Raw genomic sequence first — 16919 nt, 5'->3', positions numbered from 1 at the left:
TTGGATCTTGTTGCAACAAACAAACAATGAGCATGATTGTGTCACTCTAACTGGACTAAAAAGTGCAGTTGGACGCATTTGGACGCAAAATTCCCATGGACGCATTTAATATATGTCTAAATGTTTGTAGATTCATCATTTCCCACAACTCTAAATTGTATTAATTGTGAGTTCCTCAGCTTTGCTGCAGTAACAACTCTGGGAAAACTTTACATTTAATATTGGAACATTTGCTGTTCATGGATTCAGTTTACAGGCGCATTAGGATGTTTTTTGGCCTTACTAAAAAAGATACTAAAAAAGATTAGCTTAAAAATAACAGTAGCTCATGTCTTATGTCACTCTAAAGGAAATGTGATGCGTCCTTCATTGATTGATGTACTGGGATTGATTCTACACAAACACTGACTAAGTCCTTATTATTGATTGTTTTATCAAACAAATAGTAGTTTGTGACAAAAACATCTTTATGTATCCAGTACTTGTAGTGATGAAATGGAAATGCTGTTAAATTCTAGATACATGTTATTAGGCTGTTAACAGGCTCTGTGCATTCACAGATACTGAAAATAAGTGTGTGCGTAAATCCATTTGTATCTTTGTCTGCTTGATCTAGCAGTGTTATGTGCTTCTCCCTCTCTACCTGTTTTCAATATTGTAAATGTCGCTGTTGAAAGGAGATGTTGCTTTCATTCACTTGTCTGTATATCCACATGAACACACACACACACACACATACACACACACACACACACACACACACACGCAAACACACATGCTTCCTTTCATAACTTGTTCTACTCCTGTTCTTTGAGCTTTGATCAAAGCTTAAAGCAGCCATTAATTGATCAGTGAAGTGCTCATTACTGAATCATGTCATACGTGTCTTTTTTTTTTCTTGCTTCTTTTCACCTGAAGAAGTCATCATCTCTCTTTCACGCTCTCACTCTTTTTCTTTCTAGAACTCGGCATCTTCTTTTAATCAAAAACATACAAACAGTTTTTTTTTTGGAAAGCATTCTTAATGGATCTTTATATGTATAAGTTATCTTCTGGCTTTGGTGCTAAGGCTGTTTTTCCTGCCAAAGGGACAGCAGAGCATCTGCTTCTCACATCAAATCAGAGATTATCCAACATCGTTTGGCTCTTCTTTTTGGTGGTCTACCAGTTTTGGTGCTCTTGCAGCTGTATGACTGTTACGTTAACTAAAGATGGAAAAATTAGTTGGCTGTGTATAAATATTGATCCTTTTTCAGCTAAAGTTCATGATCAGCTGTTAATTCTGCTCATTCTAAAGGTCAATCACATCATATTGGATAGATAGTTAAGCATTAGGTAAGAAAGGGAGTTTTCACACCTGTAGTTCGTTTCTCTGGTCCAAATCGGTTAATGAGTTTGTTTACTTGAGCGTTTTCTCGCTCTGTTCGGTCTGGTTTCACACAGGCATAAATGTAAATGCACCAAAATGCGCATCAATAAACCACGCGAGCAGCCTGTGTCCTCTGATTGGTCAGAGCTGTCTGATATGGGAGTATCTTAAATATAAATATACGAAAAAAGTATATACAGTATATACGCTGCACTTTCAAACACAGTGTTTCTACGTGCAGCGCAGATTTATACATAATAAACAGAGTCACAGAGTCACCCGGCTGTGAGCATTGAATGCATGGACACAGTGTTTGTTCACAGCTGTGGTAATTAGCGTTATCTGGCTAATATATCAGTTTAAACTGTGCTTGCTTTATCAGCAGTTTAGTTCAAATAAATGGCTTATATTTAATATCTGGATCCGATCGAGTCCGGATCACCTCCTCTAGCTGGTCTCGGTTCTTTTGATCCGCACCCAAGTGCGATTACTGTTTTCACACCTGCTCAATCGAACTGCACTAAAGTTACAAGTGGACCGGAGTTCATTTTAACCAGACCAAACAGTCCTAGGGTAGATGCTCCATTGTTACCAGAATCTGCAGTTTCTTGTACAAGCATTAGGTACAGTAGATATATGGAGCTTCACCACAGCAAGTCATCCCTAATCTTTGCATAATGTCTTTTTACTAATAGTCAGAAATGACCTGAAGATAATCTGTTTACATTGGTGATGTACAGCTTAACATAGGAAATGTTTCAATTTCTGTAATGCTGGGGTGATTTCAAACCAAAAAACTTGGTTTGGCAGGTCATTTTTGTCTCTCTTATGTTCTTATGTAATCCATTTGAGTATCTTATATCTAATCCCCCTCCTGATGGATTGCTATCAGAAATAGCTTGTAGAATAGAAAAGTACTAAATGAATTTTGACAGGAAATGAAATACACCATGGTGGTCTCTGACGTCTGCACAGAGATATATATACCTGTGACTGTGTGTGCGTGGAATCGTGTATGGACTATTGGGAAACATTAGTGTTTCTTTGTGCAATTGCAGACATGCTGTACGTGAGCTTGAGCATGTGTACGTGTGAAGCAGCACGTGTTTACTCTTGTGATGGATTCGTCATTTTATTCTCAGTCTGAAGTGTATGAGGTCACAGAGGCTTTCTTCGTCTGCTTCATCTTCAGACATGCGCACACAGACACACACTTCCTCTTCCTCCTTATTCTAGCCCACAGGTCGAGCATGAAGAGTGTGTGTGTGTGTGTGTGTGTGGAGTGTTGGGTGAACGTGTGAGAATGATGTATCTGACTGATCAGATGTATCTGAGTGTCGTGTTTAATCAAATAGCACCTATTTATAAAGGGTGACATAAGTGAGAAGTGAAATGTCAAGATAGGTTGGTTGATGTTTGTTCTTTTATAGCTGTTGTTTGGATATTAGGCAGATTTTTTTAAATGCTTGCAAAAATTCCATTTAACCTAATGAGAAACTGTAGTACAAAACTTTATTATTAAAACTACGTTTTAGGTACAGTCTTGGCTTGAATTGTATTTTACAGTATTTTACAAGTATCAAAATTCTATCATTATTAAAATCATCATTAGAGGTGATAATTAAATAATCCTAATACCAACTCTTATATTTTGCAGTATTATCGTCGCTGTCCAATGAAAAACACTTATCTCCAAAACAGCAACTTTAGAGGAGAGAGAAAAAACCTTGTAAACTTTCAATGGAAGTCAATGTAAAAAGAGTCATTTTAAAGAGTTTCTATTGGTCCGTTCACCAAGAAATTTTGGCACAGTGTAAACGACAGTTTACCTCTTCAAATTATTTAGTAAACCTAAAATCGACAAAAAAATGGAGATAAGTGTTTTTCATAGGACAGCAAAGATATTTTACTTATATATTACAGTAACTTTGTTTTTACTAGCTATTTTACGACAATACATCGGCACACAGAAACTGGAAATTATAGCATGGTGATTCTTTGTTTTTATGGTTTCATATGGTCTGATTGTGTGAGGTGTGGTTGTATAGAACTTTTTGATAAGATGCATGTTTTTGTTTACTTGTTTAACTTTTTTTAAATTAAGAATAAATAGGAATTCCTTGTATTCCTGCTCGACCGATTAACACCATTTCTGACATTCCCGTCTAGCAGCCATTTAGGTGCAGCATGGGAATGAACTGATTGGAAATATGTGTACTGAAATCAGCTGCTACAGATGTGAGCAGTTTTGATGATCTACTAGCTGTATGACTGTTACTTTAAGTAAAGATGGAAAAATGAATTGGCTGTGTAAGTTCAGTTGATCAGCTGTTGTCTAATTCTGAAGGCCAATCAGATCAGGTAGTTTGGTCGTTGTTAGGTATTACATAAGTAAGACTCCCCCATGGTCCCTGTGGAGCCTTGGCACAGCTATAGACACTAATTAAACCAGAACTGTTGTTCACAGAGCATGTGCTGATCCCGGCCCATGGGTCTGGATTTTGACTCAAACTCACATATTTATTGAATTAGTAAAACTACCACGCCTCACTGGGGAAGCAGAGTAAGATATTTAGCATTAAAAACTGGATACCCCTTTTGAGAGTATAATCTTACTGCTCGACCGATGAACACCATTTCAGATGTACCTGCCTAGAATCCAGTGCCGAATGAAAATTAATTGATTGGAACTATTTAGACTTTTTTGTTAAGCTTCTGTAAAGATTGTATAAAATGCATTTGTGATCAGAGCATGGATATATTATTTAAATGTTGTTTTTGTTTTTGTTTTTTTCTCTGAACCTCGGCTGGATTGGCGTGTTTGTGCGGAGCAGAAGTATTCAGCTGCTTCCTTATGCAGCATCACTACAGAGGTTCTGAAGGTCCTAAACGCCACAGAGGAATTAATCGGGGAGGCCGAGGGCAAAGGTCATGATATTGCAGAGTCCCCAGCCGGCACACCCCTCTCCTCCTGTTCAGACGGCAAGAAACTCGATCAGCATCTCACCAAGATGGAGGAAAATGTAAGAGCATGAATTTAATTTAAGGGGCTGAGGGGCTTTCTTCTGTTTTATCTGTATCAACTGAATCCCTGAAAACCCTTGCTATGCAAAAGTTTCACTTGAATAGATAAATTTTCTTTTATCATATCTTGCGATTGCTATTATAACAGGTAGCTGCTCCTTTTTGATTGACATCATGCTGCATGACAGTTGATTTTGATTCAATTCCCAACCAGACAAATTAGTTTCCAGTTGAAAAATTGGTCAGAAGGGCAAAATTGGAGCTCAAATCAGACTACAAATTAAGTCTTGCAAAATGTAATTGCAAATATAGTGGTCTCCCTGTACAATATGATGCCAGTAAAAGTATTGCAGAGTGTACAATACTAAAAATGCATATGTGTGTATTATAAAAAAAATACAAATATCATGCTTAGACAATCTTTTCTAAGCACCCACATCCAAGAGTGTCATAGCACATCGACAAAGATATAATGTAAAAATTTTGGCGAGAGCATTTTGATTACAAAGGCACCTTACTGGTGAACTTATCATTTTTGGTGTTAAATGAGATTTTAACTAATGACTAAGCAATTTGTTTACCTATCTTTATTTTTCCATTCACTTTGTGTATACAGGTGTACCTGGCTGCAGGTGCAGTGTATGGCTTAGAGGGGGCGCTGAGTGACCTGGAGGACTGTGCTCGCAGCATCAGCAGCTCCACCACCGAAACTGAACTGGCCTTTCTGGAGAACCAGGTGGCCACCGCTGCTGCTCAGGTGCAGCAGTCCGAGCTACAGGTGTGTGAGTGGTCTGTGGGCGATTTAATATGGCTGCTTGTCTCAGTGGTGCAGTAAAATTTTGCTTTTCTGCTAAAATTGACAAAATACAGCACTGAACAAAGCTGTATTAGTAGACCACCTCAGTTTCTCTGATTTTGCTATTTATAGGTATATGTTTCAGTAAAATGAACATTGTTGTTTTTTGCTGTAAACTACAGACAAAAAATCTCCCAAATTCCAAATAAAAATATTATTATTTAGAGCAATTATTTGCAGAATAAGAGAAATTGCTGAAATAACAAAAAAGATGCAGAGCTTTCAGACCTCAAATAATGCAAAGAAAACAAGTTCATTTTCATAAAGTTTTAAGAGTTCAGAAATCCAAATTTGGTGGAATAACCCTGGTTTTTAATCACAGTTGTCATGCATTTTGGCATGTTCTCCTCCACCAGTCTTACACATTGCTTTTGGATAACTTTATGCCACTCCTGGTGCAATGGTTTGATGGCTTGTGATCATCCATCTTCCTCTTGATTATAGATTATATTCCAGAGTTTTTTTTTATTTGGTAAAATCAAAGAAACTCATAATTTTTAAGTGGTCTCTTATCCAGAGCTTTATAAGAAGTATTGTGTTTTAGTGTTTCAGGCATACCCCGCTCACACACTTGCTCTTCCTATAGATCTCTGATATCGAGGCACGGATATCAGCGCTTAAAAATGCAGGCCTGAATGTGTCTGCATGCTCTCGGTTTGTAAAGACCAAGCCCAAGCCTAAGGTGAGTGTCATTCATGATTATTTTACTTATTTCTAAATGCACTTCTTATTGTAGAAACATTTTTACAAACAGTTTACAATTCAGTTTTTTTTTTTGTTATTATTACAACATCTGGATCTGCATTCTAATCAAAGGATTTTAAATCCAGGTTCTCTGGCATAAGACATAAAAAGGAAAACCTGGCAATAGAAAAATGCTATGAAAAAAAATATGTATATGTTTCCTTAAGTTTTTGGGGAAAGTTCTTCTTCTGTAGTATTATGAACAGAAGCATTTTGATGCCTTTTACTTTTTATGAGTGTTGTAGTAGCACTATAGGACTAGTAGTAGTAGTAGTAGTAGTAGTTGTAGTAGTGGTGGTAGTAGAATATTTGTTACCAAAATATATAATAGTTGAGTACAATTTTCATCATTAACAGTGCTACATAGAAATTGTATATTACTCAGTTTTTTTGTAAGAACACAAGGAACAGTGGGGTTATTGGTGTCCTTGAGAAGATTATCTGTGAATTCCACAACTTCCAAACAGCTGCTTTAGCTCTATTCAGTTCAATTATTTGGATGTGTGTTTGTGATTTAACCAGCTAAAATTTAGGCAGGTTTATTTCATTGGATGTGTGATATGTGTCAGCCTCAGACCCTGGACTCCTCACGCCAGCAGAGGAGAAAGCTGCCCGCTCCTCCGGCCAGAGGTACACCGGTTCGTTTCCGTGTTCGTTTCCTTGTTCGCTTCCGTGTTCGTTTCCATGTTCATTCACGTCTTGTCTGTCATCTTGTAATCTTCATCAGTGGTCGGTTAGAGTTTCTCTTTTTTTAATCATTTTTATCCCTCTTTTATCCTTAATTTAGCAATGCTGATAATCCCACCCACATTTTTAGCTGCACTCCACCTTATCACTAATGATGTCCCAATACCCGGACTAGCACATGCCTCCTCCGATACATGTGAAGTCAGCCACCACCTCTTTTTGAAGAGCTGCTTTTGCTGCTGAAAAGATGTAGCATTGCTAAAGAAAATACAGCAAATCTGCTCAGTTAAATCAGCTCACAGACGCCTCGTGCTCAACATCACCTTGCCAATGTGGGGAGAGAGCGCAAGACTGGGATTCTAACCAGTGATCTCCTGATCATAGTGGCAGCACCTCAGTACACTGAACCACCCAGAGCCTCCCAGATCCCATGTGTTGTGTTAGATAGCTAGTAAGCTAGAAATCATCAGATTCATCAAAGTTATTTTGAAATAAATAGAGATATGAGTAGGGTGACCAAGCGTCCGTATTTCCCGGGACATGTCCGTATTTCACGTTCTGTCCCGGTCGTCCCGTTTTTTTTTTTTTAAAGTGAGGAAATGTCCTGGTTTTTAAATTACCTTCATTGGACCATTAAATTTACTACCGACAAATCTAGCGAGTTTTTGTGGTGTTATATCAGGATGTAAATATAACTGTCTTCAGTGTGACACAAAAAAATTATTGAATTTAACTCATACAGTCTCAGTCAGTCACTCACCACATAGCCTGTCACTCACCTCCTCCACAGTGTCTGCCTCTTTGTAAAAAGCTAAATATCTATTGAACCATTGAACAATTTGTCTATGATAGGTTTAAAAATAAAGAAAACTTTAAAAAATAATAAAATAAAACAAACAAAAACCCTAAAAAAACGTAAATTAACACTTCTGACTAACTGCTGCTCTTATAATAACATTTAAAAAAACTAATTTATGTAATTCACCTAAAAATTAAGTTATTGTAAAAAAGTGACGACCTATTTCAAAAAGCAACAGATGTTGTTCATTTGTAACATTTCTAACATATTTTGGATGTTTTTTACACACTTTTTTTACTCCCACAACCTTAATCCTTTACAGCTTCAAAAACATGTATTATGCAAATTATTGTTGACGTCATTTAGCGACCCCCCCCCCCGGCTCCCAGGTGTCCTGGTTTACCCAAATGAAAATATGGTCACCCTAGATATGAGTACACAGAATAAACTACAAACTGGTTTGAACCTGATTCAGGAAATGAAAACTTATTCTCAAAACAATAAAAAAATTCAAAGATCAGCTTCTGCTGTGATATTATTACCATATTTTGTATACTATACGGCACACCATATTATAAGGCGCACTATCAATTAACGTCTATTTTGACATACATAAGGTGCACTGGATTATAAGGAGCATTTTAAGAGACACTATAAGGAACTTCTAATTCAGTAAGTTTCGCCGTCAAATAAGCACTGGATGTAAATCTTATTTAGAGTAAGCTTAGATTGCAGAATTTCCAGCACTAAGACTGGAGCATAAGCATTAGCGGCTAGCCGCTCCAGCAGTGCTAGCCTGGGTTAGAAGCAGGTTTCAGGCCGACAATACTCCACTCTGAATAGTAAAATATCAAGCACGGTAAGCAGGTAATGCTAATACTGCTCCAGCAGTGCTGGCCGGGGGTTAGGAGCAGACTACAGGCTGATAATACTCACCTCTAAATGGTGAAATAGCGAACGAGGTTAGCTTTACTGCTTCTTACAACCTGACTGATAAAATTCACACATAAGACGCACTGGATTACATTTTAAATGATTTTAAATGAGCCTTATTGTGCAAAAAATACGGTATTATTGTTGCAGTTTTTTTGGCAATATAACTTTATTGTGAAATGTTCAGACAACTATTGGATATGGTTAAATATAAGAGAATATGAACAGCCTAAAATAAACATCGTTTTGGGTGAGAAAATCAGAATAATTCCCGGCCAAGCCCTGCTGATGATGGTTTTGAATTTTTGCATCACTGAACAAACACAAACTCATCTCCTCAGTCCTCTTTAAGCCATTTTGAGCATGTCTTGCATCCCACACTGTGTTCAAAGTGTATATGTGGCGGCCTGTTGTTTAGCTAAAATCCCTTGAGCCGTCTTTCTCTCTGTCTCAGAGAAAAAGGCCCCTTTTTCCCCCTCATCGCTAACGCTAACCATAGAAGAAGGCATAAAAAACATTTTCAACCCTAAACAGCATTACATTTTATTAAAAAACACAGCGGACTGGACTGAAAGGTAAGCAAGTAAGATCAGTAAATAGGTGTGCGACTAAATGCACCAGGCTGAGCTCGAACCAAAAGAAGAGAAGAGAGGGAGACGATGTCCATTAGAGAGGCAGAATCGGCCAATAGTGTTATCTCTCTTTCACACTCCTCGTTTTCTCAGAGGCCTTTTTTCTAAAGATCCTTCTTTTAATTAACACTGCTTCTCTTTGGCTCTGGTCATTGCTAATGTCTATGATTCATTTACTTTTTTTATGTTTCCTCCTTTAGTTGTACCTTCAAAGGCCTTACTTGCCTATTGCAGTCTAGAATTAGTCACGTAATCTCATTGATTAAAAAGCGATGGTGATCCTGTAGCAGACCTTAAGCTGGTTTCCAGGCTCTGTTGCGTACTCCACCTGGAACAGTTTGATACTCTTCCACAGTATTTTCGTCCTTATGCTGTTCTTCTCTTGTTCTTTGTTGCAATCATTGTTTTTTCTCCGTCAGGAAGCAAGTCAAGTGTCTTCTGATGACACTTGTATTGCATTGGTAGTCATTTCCGGGATTAACGTGATGACACTTTGGGAGCAGACAAGTCCTTTTGTTCCATTTTGCTTAAGTGCATGACGCTGTTTCATTGCATGCTAAAGAGGACTAAGAGTGGAAGCACGACTGTGTTAGTGCCAAACACGACTATGGAACATCCCTTTGTGTTGTCCTTTTTCTAGTGCATGTCTGCCCTTGGATGAAATTCATCAATCATCCTGAAGTTAAGCTTTAATTTAAATATGTTAGAATGTTAAAAACATTCTTTGGATGTCCAAAAGGCAGTCCACATTTTTCTTCCAATCCAGTTTCCAATCCAGCAGAATCAGGCAATCTTCAATACATAATTACACTTATAGCCTCTAGAAATGAAGTCTTATTATTTAATTAATTAACTAATCATAAGACATATTATTCAATAATTACTATATATATATATATATATATATATATATATATATATATATATATACTGAGCCACAGCATATAAGAGGCTAAATATGAGGAAGTACCCCTGCACTTCCTCATATTTAGCAGTAAGTTAACAATTCATTTTATAATTTCAATTTTTTTATATAATTCAATCATATCTTTTGTATGTTTTTCTGAAAAACAAATATGCAACTAAGATTTAATTTGCAATACAAATAATAATATATATATATATATATATATATATATATATGTATATAAATATACATATTAACTCTTTCAAACAAAGACCTTGTATCTCTTTACAAGAAAAGGAAAGCAATTTATTACTATTTAATATTTAAATATTCTGTTTCAAGTCATGTTGGAGTATTTCTATTGATCAGTTCATCATAAAAAAATTATACAAAATAAAAAATAACTGTCAGATTTTTATTTTGTCAAATAGTGAAAAATGGCATAAATTCAGCTATTTTAAAATACACTACTAAGAATGAGTTTTACAAATTGGATCACTGGAATATCATTGTTTTTGCTGAAAAAGTTTCTGTTTTTTTCAACAGCAAAATCTAGGGTATTAGCTATTTAACTATTAGCATTTTTTTTAAAGAATCCAACTATAACATCTTCATCTACCCATTAGAACTGGTTTAAGAACAAATATTATTTTAGGTTGTGGTTTTCAATGTAGAGAAAAGCACATTTTGTAAAAAACTATCAATTGATAAGAATCAATATCAGAATTTTCCAAATTATGCACTTTCATTTCTGTGATTTAAAAAAAACATGCTATTTGTGGGAATTCAAATTATTAATACAAATTATAGTGAAAATTATATATTTTTCTCAGGTGTTGATATTCATGTAAATAATGTTTTAGATGAAAAGGTTATCAGTTTTTCTGTTAAAAAAAAAAAACTAAAAAAAAAACATGATCCTGAAACAAAATATGTTTTTTTTTGCCTGTAGTCTGTTGCCTTAAAATGTATACATTTTCAGGAAATCAAGTGAAAAAAGTACAGATTTTTTTTAAGGATGTATTTTCTTGCTCTGTTGCATTCACACAGATTAACACTGTGCTCAAAAATAACCTTATATACGTAAATGAAGTGTGAATTGCACTTCTGACAGTATCTCATATATGTATAATCAATTGGCTGAATTTAATAGAAATATAAAAATGTAATCAAAATGTGGACTGACTTGGGAACTCCAAAGACTCTCATTGCAGTGGTTCTCTTTCTCTTGGTCCTGAGAACATTAATCTTCATAGATATTCTTGATAATATACCTTAATCAGTGACTTCACTGTTGTAGATTATTCATATTTGCAGAGCACAAAACACAAGATCATCAGGATGAGAATTGAGAACTTGCTCTTTTGAAAGCATTGGTAGTTAAAGCCCTTCTTTCTCATTTCTTTCTCCACAGAAAAAGAAAGCAAGCCAGAGCCGCAGGTGAGATCTTTGCGACCATGACAAGGACTTCATGATCATCAAGTTCCTCTGGCTTCACCCCCCAGTGCCCACTCCCTCTGACTGAAAGGACCGCCAGGCTCTTCCACTCCAGTGCCTTGATCCCACATCCGGTCCTTATACCACCATATAGGAACCTACCATCACTTTCTCTGGGCTTCTGAATAGAACTAAACTCTGGAGCTTTGCTACACCTCTGTGCTCCAGCACTCTGGGGGATCTGCTCACCTCTCTCTCTCTCTCTTTCTCTCTCTCTTTCTCTTTCTCTTTGTCTCTCTCTGCCTTAAAGGAGTCCACACTCCTCTATCAACCATCACAGAGGGTATATTTACAAAAGGTCTGTCAAATAACTAGAGTTATACATATATCATCTATATATATATATATATATGTATCTTTGTTGGACGATGAAAGTCGGAAAGCTTTGTTGGACAAAGAATAACATTGAGTACTCCTTTTCCTGGCCGTTTTCTAGAGTGTTTTAGGTGTTTGAGTTCTGTATGTTGATAATGTGTTGATAATGGCACAAAAAATAACGTTGTGTACGATGTGTATTCCCAAAAGGGGCCGATCCGATGCCATATTTGCTAAGGGTGTTATGTATGTGTGAAATGTCTTGGTGAAACTCAAGAAAAATGTTCCCCCACAGGACCTATTTGAAGCAGATTTTATTTATATTTTATTTTTATGCTGTGTTTAGACGTTTTATGTTGAATCGTATCCACTTGTGCCATTACCACTTCAGTATGGACAGTGCAATGCAATTCTTATTAGGCCCTGAACAACAAAAAGAACTGCAATTTGTCAGCAGTTTAAACAATCACATTTAACGTCCTCCTTCCATTATGAGTCAGAAGGTCAAGTAGCCCTGGCCGCTTGACCATTCGTGCATGAAGTGGCTGTTAACTGTGTGCGCAGGCGTGTGGGTCGTTGTGTGCCCTCACTGATACAATGGTCCCAATACAATTTTCTGATCAATAAATTAAGCTGTGCTCTTAAGTAACCCTTCAGGTGAACATGACTATTATGAGAGTATTTCATTCAACTGGCGTAAATCAGCAGCCTCTTTTTGAGCGCTGTTGACATTGCTCATTTAGTGCTCTTTTGGTAGGCCCGACACACCCATGGTTATGCAAGTATTAAAGGAATACTCCAGGAATTTCTTACCTCATTTTAGGCTGACGAATCTGTTTTACGCAGTTCCGCTGTAAAGTTTTAAAGGGTTCAATTGACAATTACATTGGCAACTGGTTCTGTTTGTTCTGTTAGTGTCTAAAGTTATCACAGACTAACTTGTCCTGTGTTTTTACTCCAGTATATGTATTTTACCTGATTGGGTTCTGTTGGGTTCTAAATGTATTTTGATTCAGCAGTTTTTTCTTTTCTTTGGATTAATTTATTGTCAGTGTCAATCAGTTAAAAAACATTTATATTGTAAGCCACATTTATTAGAGTGCTTTCCTCCACCTGGGTGGCCAACATGCTTTACTTTAACTGCAATATAAGCTCAGTACATTTAGCCACATACGTATGTGTATATATACGTAGAAGAATATAATGTAGATTAGTTTAGATCCAGACATAATGTAGATTAGTTTAGATCACATACGTATATATACACATACGTATGTGTATATATACGTATGTGATCTAAACTAATCTACATTATGTCTGGATAATCTGTAGGTTTGGGTAAATTCGCATTTGCCCATTGGGCCACTCAACCCTCAGTGTTCATGTTGATGCTGTTTTGTCTCCTAATTCTTCGAAAAAAACAATGCTTGTTGATTTGCAGTTTTTGTTTTGTTTGATGCTAATGTGGGAAAGCTGCATAGCTGAGATCAGCTTTTGCTATAAAGGGTAAAATATTTGCAATTAATTTCGGAGGATTCGCAGTACGTGGTCTCTTCTGAAGCCGTGTCATGCTCAATCGGTTCATTTATGTTCTGTCATGCCATTCTTCACGTCTGCTGTTTCTCTCTGTGTCATTTATTCTATGCAGAATGGGATGTTTCCCGTGGCTTTGGTCAAGTGCTTTGGATTGTATCTGGCCTACATATGGCCTGATTGGGTAACGTGAATCGGAGCGCATTGGAAAGAAAACAGGGGGCGGGGGAGGGGGAGTTGGGGTGTTTGGCCCTTTGGAGATAAAGCGAGTCTAACTAGCGAGTCAAACTGAGAGATCGTTTATTTATTTATTTATTTATTTGATTATGCCTCATCCTGAACAACTTTAACTGAACCCTATATGAAACCAATATAGATTATTTAAAACTTCCACAGAGAATGTTGAGGCTTTGGAGGAACTGTATGGCAGTGAAATGGACCGGCTACTGCACAATTTCATGTTTTTCCTTGTCAGACACGCAAAATTAGGCTTATTAGTTCAGTTTCAGGGTTAACTAGAGTATTAAATGAAAGAATGGTGCTGGACTCTGGTCTTCAGTTTCCCACAACTATGTTCTTAGGAGTATTAACTTAGAAGAATCAAGCTTGTGTTCCTTAAACATTGATTATTTAAGCAGTCATCAGTGATGGTCCAGATGGTCCACACGTTGCTCTGTCCCTGTGTTTAGTTGTTAGGGGCAAATATCTCCAAAACCACCCAGGGGTCCCTCATCTATTTATACTGTAGTTTCATTCAAAGAGGTTCTTTTATGACGTGGTTCTATAGAACCCGTTTTCTGCACATTTTAAAGAATGTCCTCTCAGCAGTTTTTTTTTTTTTTTCTTTTCTAGATGATCACTATTTAGCACTTCTGCACTTTTGGGTTTTCCACCATCCTCTCAAATGGGTCCTGCTCCTTGTCGTCTGTGGCAATGTCTGTGTACAAAAAGCATGTTTCTGCTTTCAAATAGATGTACAAATTCTCTGAAGAAAAGCACAGTCAAGAGGTTGTCTTACAATGTCCTGTATTTTTCTATTGTATAAAAGGAAATAGAATGAGAGTATTATTTCCTTTCAGGATTTGTTAATAAAAAAAAGTCAAGAAATGTAAAGATGGACTGTCTTGTGCTCTGTATGTTGGGTCTGTGACAGTGCCAGCAGGTGTTTTGTTCTGGAAGGAGAAGATAAAGACGAAGGCTAGAGACTGCACTCCATCTCACCACTCATTTGTGGACATCACATTCTATCAGGAACGGAAAAGGAAGGAGGAAAAAAAAAGAAAAACAAGTCAATCCAAAGCTGTGCTCAGACAAATTTCCATGTGCCAAATTTGTTCTGGTTGAGACAAACATTCTACTGTACCTGAATAAAGTTTGCATACCTGACTGACACCTGCCCACAGTGTGATGATTCACAGATTGTAGAGAACAAAAAATCGTGACTAGGGTTGCAGGGTTTGAAATTTTCCTGGTACGATAGCTGTCTCAGAAAATATCACAGTTATCACTGTATTTTACAATTATCCTAAATCACTAACATAATAAAGGTAATAACACATAGAATTACAGTCTTAATACAGTCAAATTATTAATGCTCTAAAAGTATAAGCAATTAATGAAGGCATATTCATTCATATTCATACAATTTGTTGTAGATATGTAATCAGTAATGTTTACTAAGTTTCAGGGGTGTTGTATGGTCTTTCAACAATCAGACCCTCACCCAGATAATCCAGTCAGGGAAGATCAAGCCCCAGCTTGTGTCCAGACTGTCGTCTCTTGATCCACAGCCACCTTTGCCTCCTGTTATTTGTAATGCCCAATATGTTGTAGGTTTTTGAAGAAGACGGAAAAGTGAGATTAATATTGTTGTAATAAATATTGTTTTTTATAGATTGACATTCTTAATTGAAGTGGCAGTCCATATTATTTTGTTTTTAAACTGAAAGCAACTGGAGAACAAACAGGACTGTCCCTTCTCCACTGAAAGAAGTGGGGAAGGGATAGGATATTGTGTTTAATGGTACCAGTGTGCTGAAACAACCATAACTAGGTCGCAGGAGTTCTTCTGGCCACGTCTTTACGTACTTACGTCACATGTACAGCCTCTAAAAGAAGACCCAGCTGAGTTTTACTGAACGCGAGCAGCTGGTGGTGCAATGGAGACTTCAGAAGGGGAAGCTCAGACTTCAGTAGCTCATTCACTCATAGTAAAAACGAAGTGTGTAGTTAAAGTGACTTCTGACTGAGCTCTCTCTCTCTCTCTCTCTCTCTCTCTAACTGAACATAACCTGGAATCGGATTCATCCGTTCTGAAAGGAGACCGCATCACACCCACCCAGTTTAAAATGATTCTTCTGCTTGCTCTGTGCAATTACCCATTCTCACCAGAGAGGGCCCTAAATCCCAAAACTTAAGACATCAGATTTAAAATCAGAAAAAGTGAAAATAGCGCACTCTCAACAGCCTGTGACTATAGCCCACTAATACAAAATCTGGTTCCCATATTCACCATCTGAGTTTCCCGTATATCGAGAGATGTATAATAACGAAGTAGAACTACTTTACTACTGTACTTAAAACAAATCTGTATTTACTGAATTATTATTTTATTTTTTTTACTTCACTACATATTTTCCATGAGTTAAATACTTTTACTCCCATACATTTTTATGTGCTGCTTCGTTAATCATAACATTTATAAAATGTTTGGAATCACATTATCACTAAAGCCAGAGCGGTAGGTGCTCTGCACTGTCACCGGGTTTAATGAAGCTGCTCATCATTGAGTGAATCAAATGATCTAGCTGATCTGGAGATGACCCCTGGCCCCACTTAGAGTCCATGTTTTTATTTGTGTGAGTTGAGAAGTGAAGGGAGGTATGCTTGTTTTTTAAGAGTGTGCAATATAATTAATTTTATAATAGTGATAGACCAACTAGTGACTTTTTATTCCACATTTAAGGATAGATAGATAGATAGATAGATAGATAGATAGATAGATAGATAGATAGATAGATAGATAGATAGATAGATAGATAGATAGATAGATAGATAGATAGATAGATAGATAGATAGATAGATAGATAGATAGATAGAGTAAGTCATGTTATATTAGCATGTTTTAAAACATCTGTAATTAAGTAATGTATCTAAGTCGGGGGGCAGGTGTTTAGGGGGGGTCTTATTCAACTACAAGTGCTTGTTGTAGTTTTAAGCTTACTTTTTTTTTCTTTTTTTTTTTGCTTAAGCTAAATTTGTATAATATTTTGATTGTTTCAGCAGTCTATCTTACGCTTGGAATCTTCTTGGAATTATTAGTGCAAATAGTACTTGTAAATCTGATTTACACTAAGTGTAAATGTAATTGAAGTATCATGCACACTTATGTTCAGATAGTATGGGCAGATGCTATGCACACTAAATGTACCAAGTAACACCATGAAACTTGTAACACACATAAATAACATCTGCCAACTAAAATCTTATCAGCATACAATCCAGATATAAGTCGCATTACATTACCCATTCTAAACAGGTTCAGTAGCGTTTACACTTAAGGTTATAGGTCTGGTTATAGTCAGTAGGTACTTAAATGTTAAATACTAGCAAATAAATGACTC

General features: G+C 36.6%; 1 protein-coding gene across 5 annotated transcripts in view; it reads left to right on the top strand.

The window, feature by feature from the left end:
- Positions 1–12900, top strand: part of myripb (myosin VIIA and Rab interacting protein b) — a 226130-nt gene extending 213230 nt beyond the window's left edge. For 4 of the 5 annotated variants that reach the window (XM_049463492.1, XM_022668832.2, XM_049463490.1 and 1 more), the window contains 5 exons: positions 4204–4392; positions 5010–5171; positions 5836–5931; positions 6563–6623; positions 11366–12900. In XM_049463492.1, the coding sequence (XP_049319449.1) occupies positions 4204–4392; positions 5010–5171; positions 5836–5931; positions 6563–6623; positions 11366–11412 (555 nt within the window). In that variant the 3' untranslated portion in view covers positions 11413–12900. The remainder of the gene's footprint in view (positions 1–4203; positions 4393–5009; positions 5172–5835; positions 5932–6562; positions 6624–11365) is intronic. The other variant, XM_049463496.1, reaches the window with a different exon arrangement.
- Positions 12901–16919: the final 4019 nt, after the last annotated feature.

The sequence above is a fragment of the Astyanax mexicanus genome, chromosome 1 (genome assembly GCF_023375975.1).
Source record: "Astyanax mexicanus isolate ESR-SI-001 chromosome 1, AstMex3_surface, whole genome shotgun sequence".
Taxonomy (NCBI): Eukaryota; Metazoa; Chordata; class Actinopteri; order Characiformes; family Acestrorhamphidae; genus Astyanax; species Astyanax mexicanus.
Note: the sequence above shows the minus strand (reverse complement) of the source record. Positions and strands in the feature narration are given on the sequence as shown.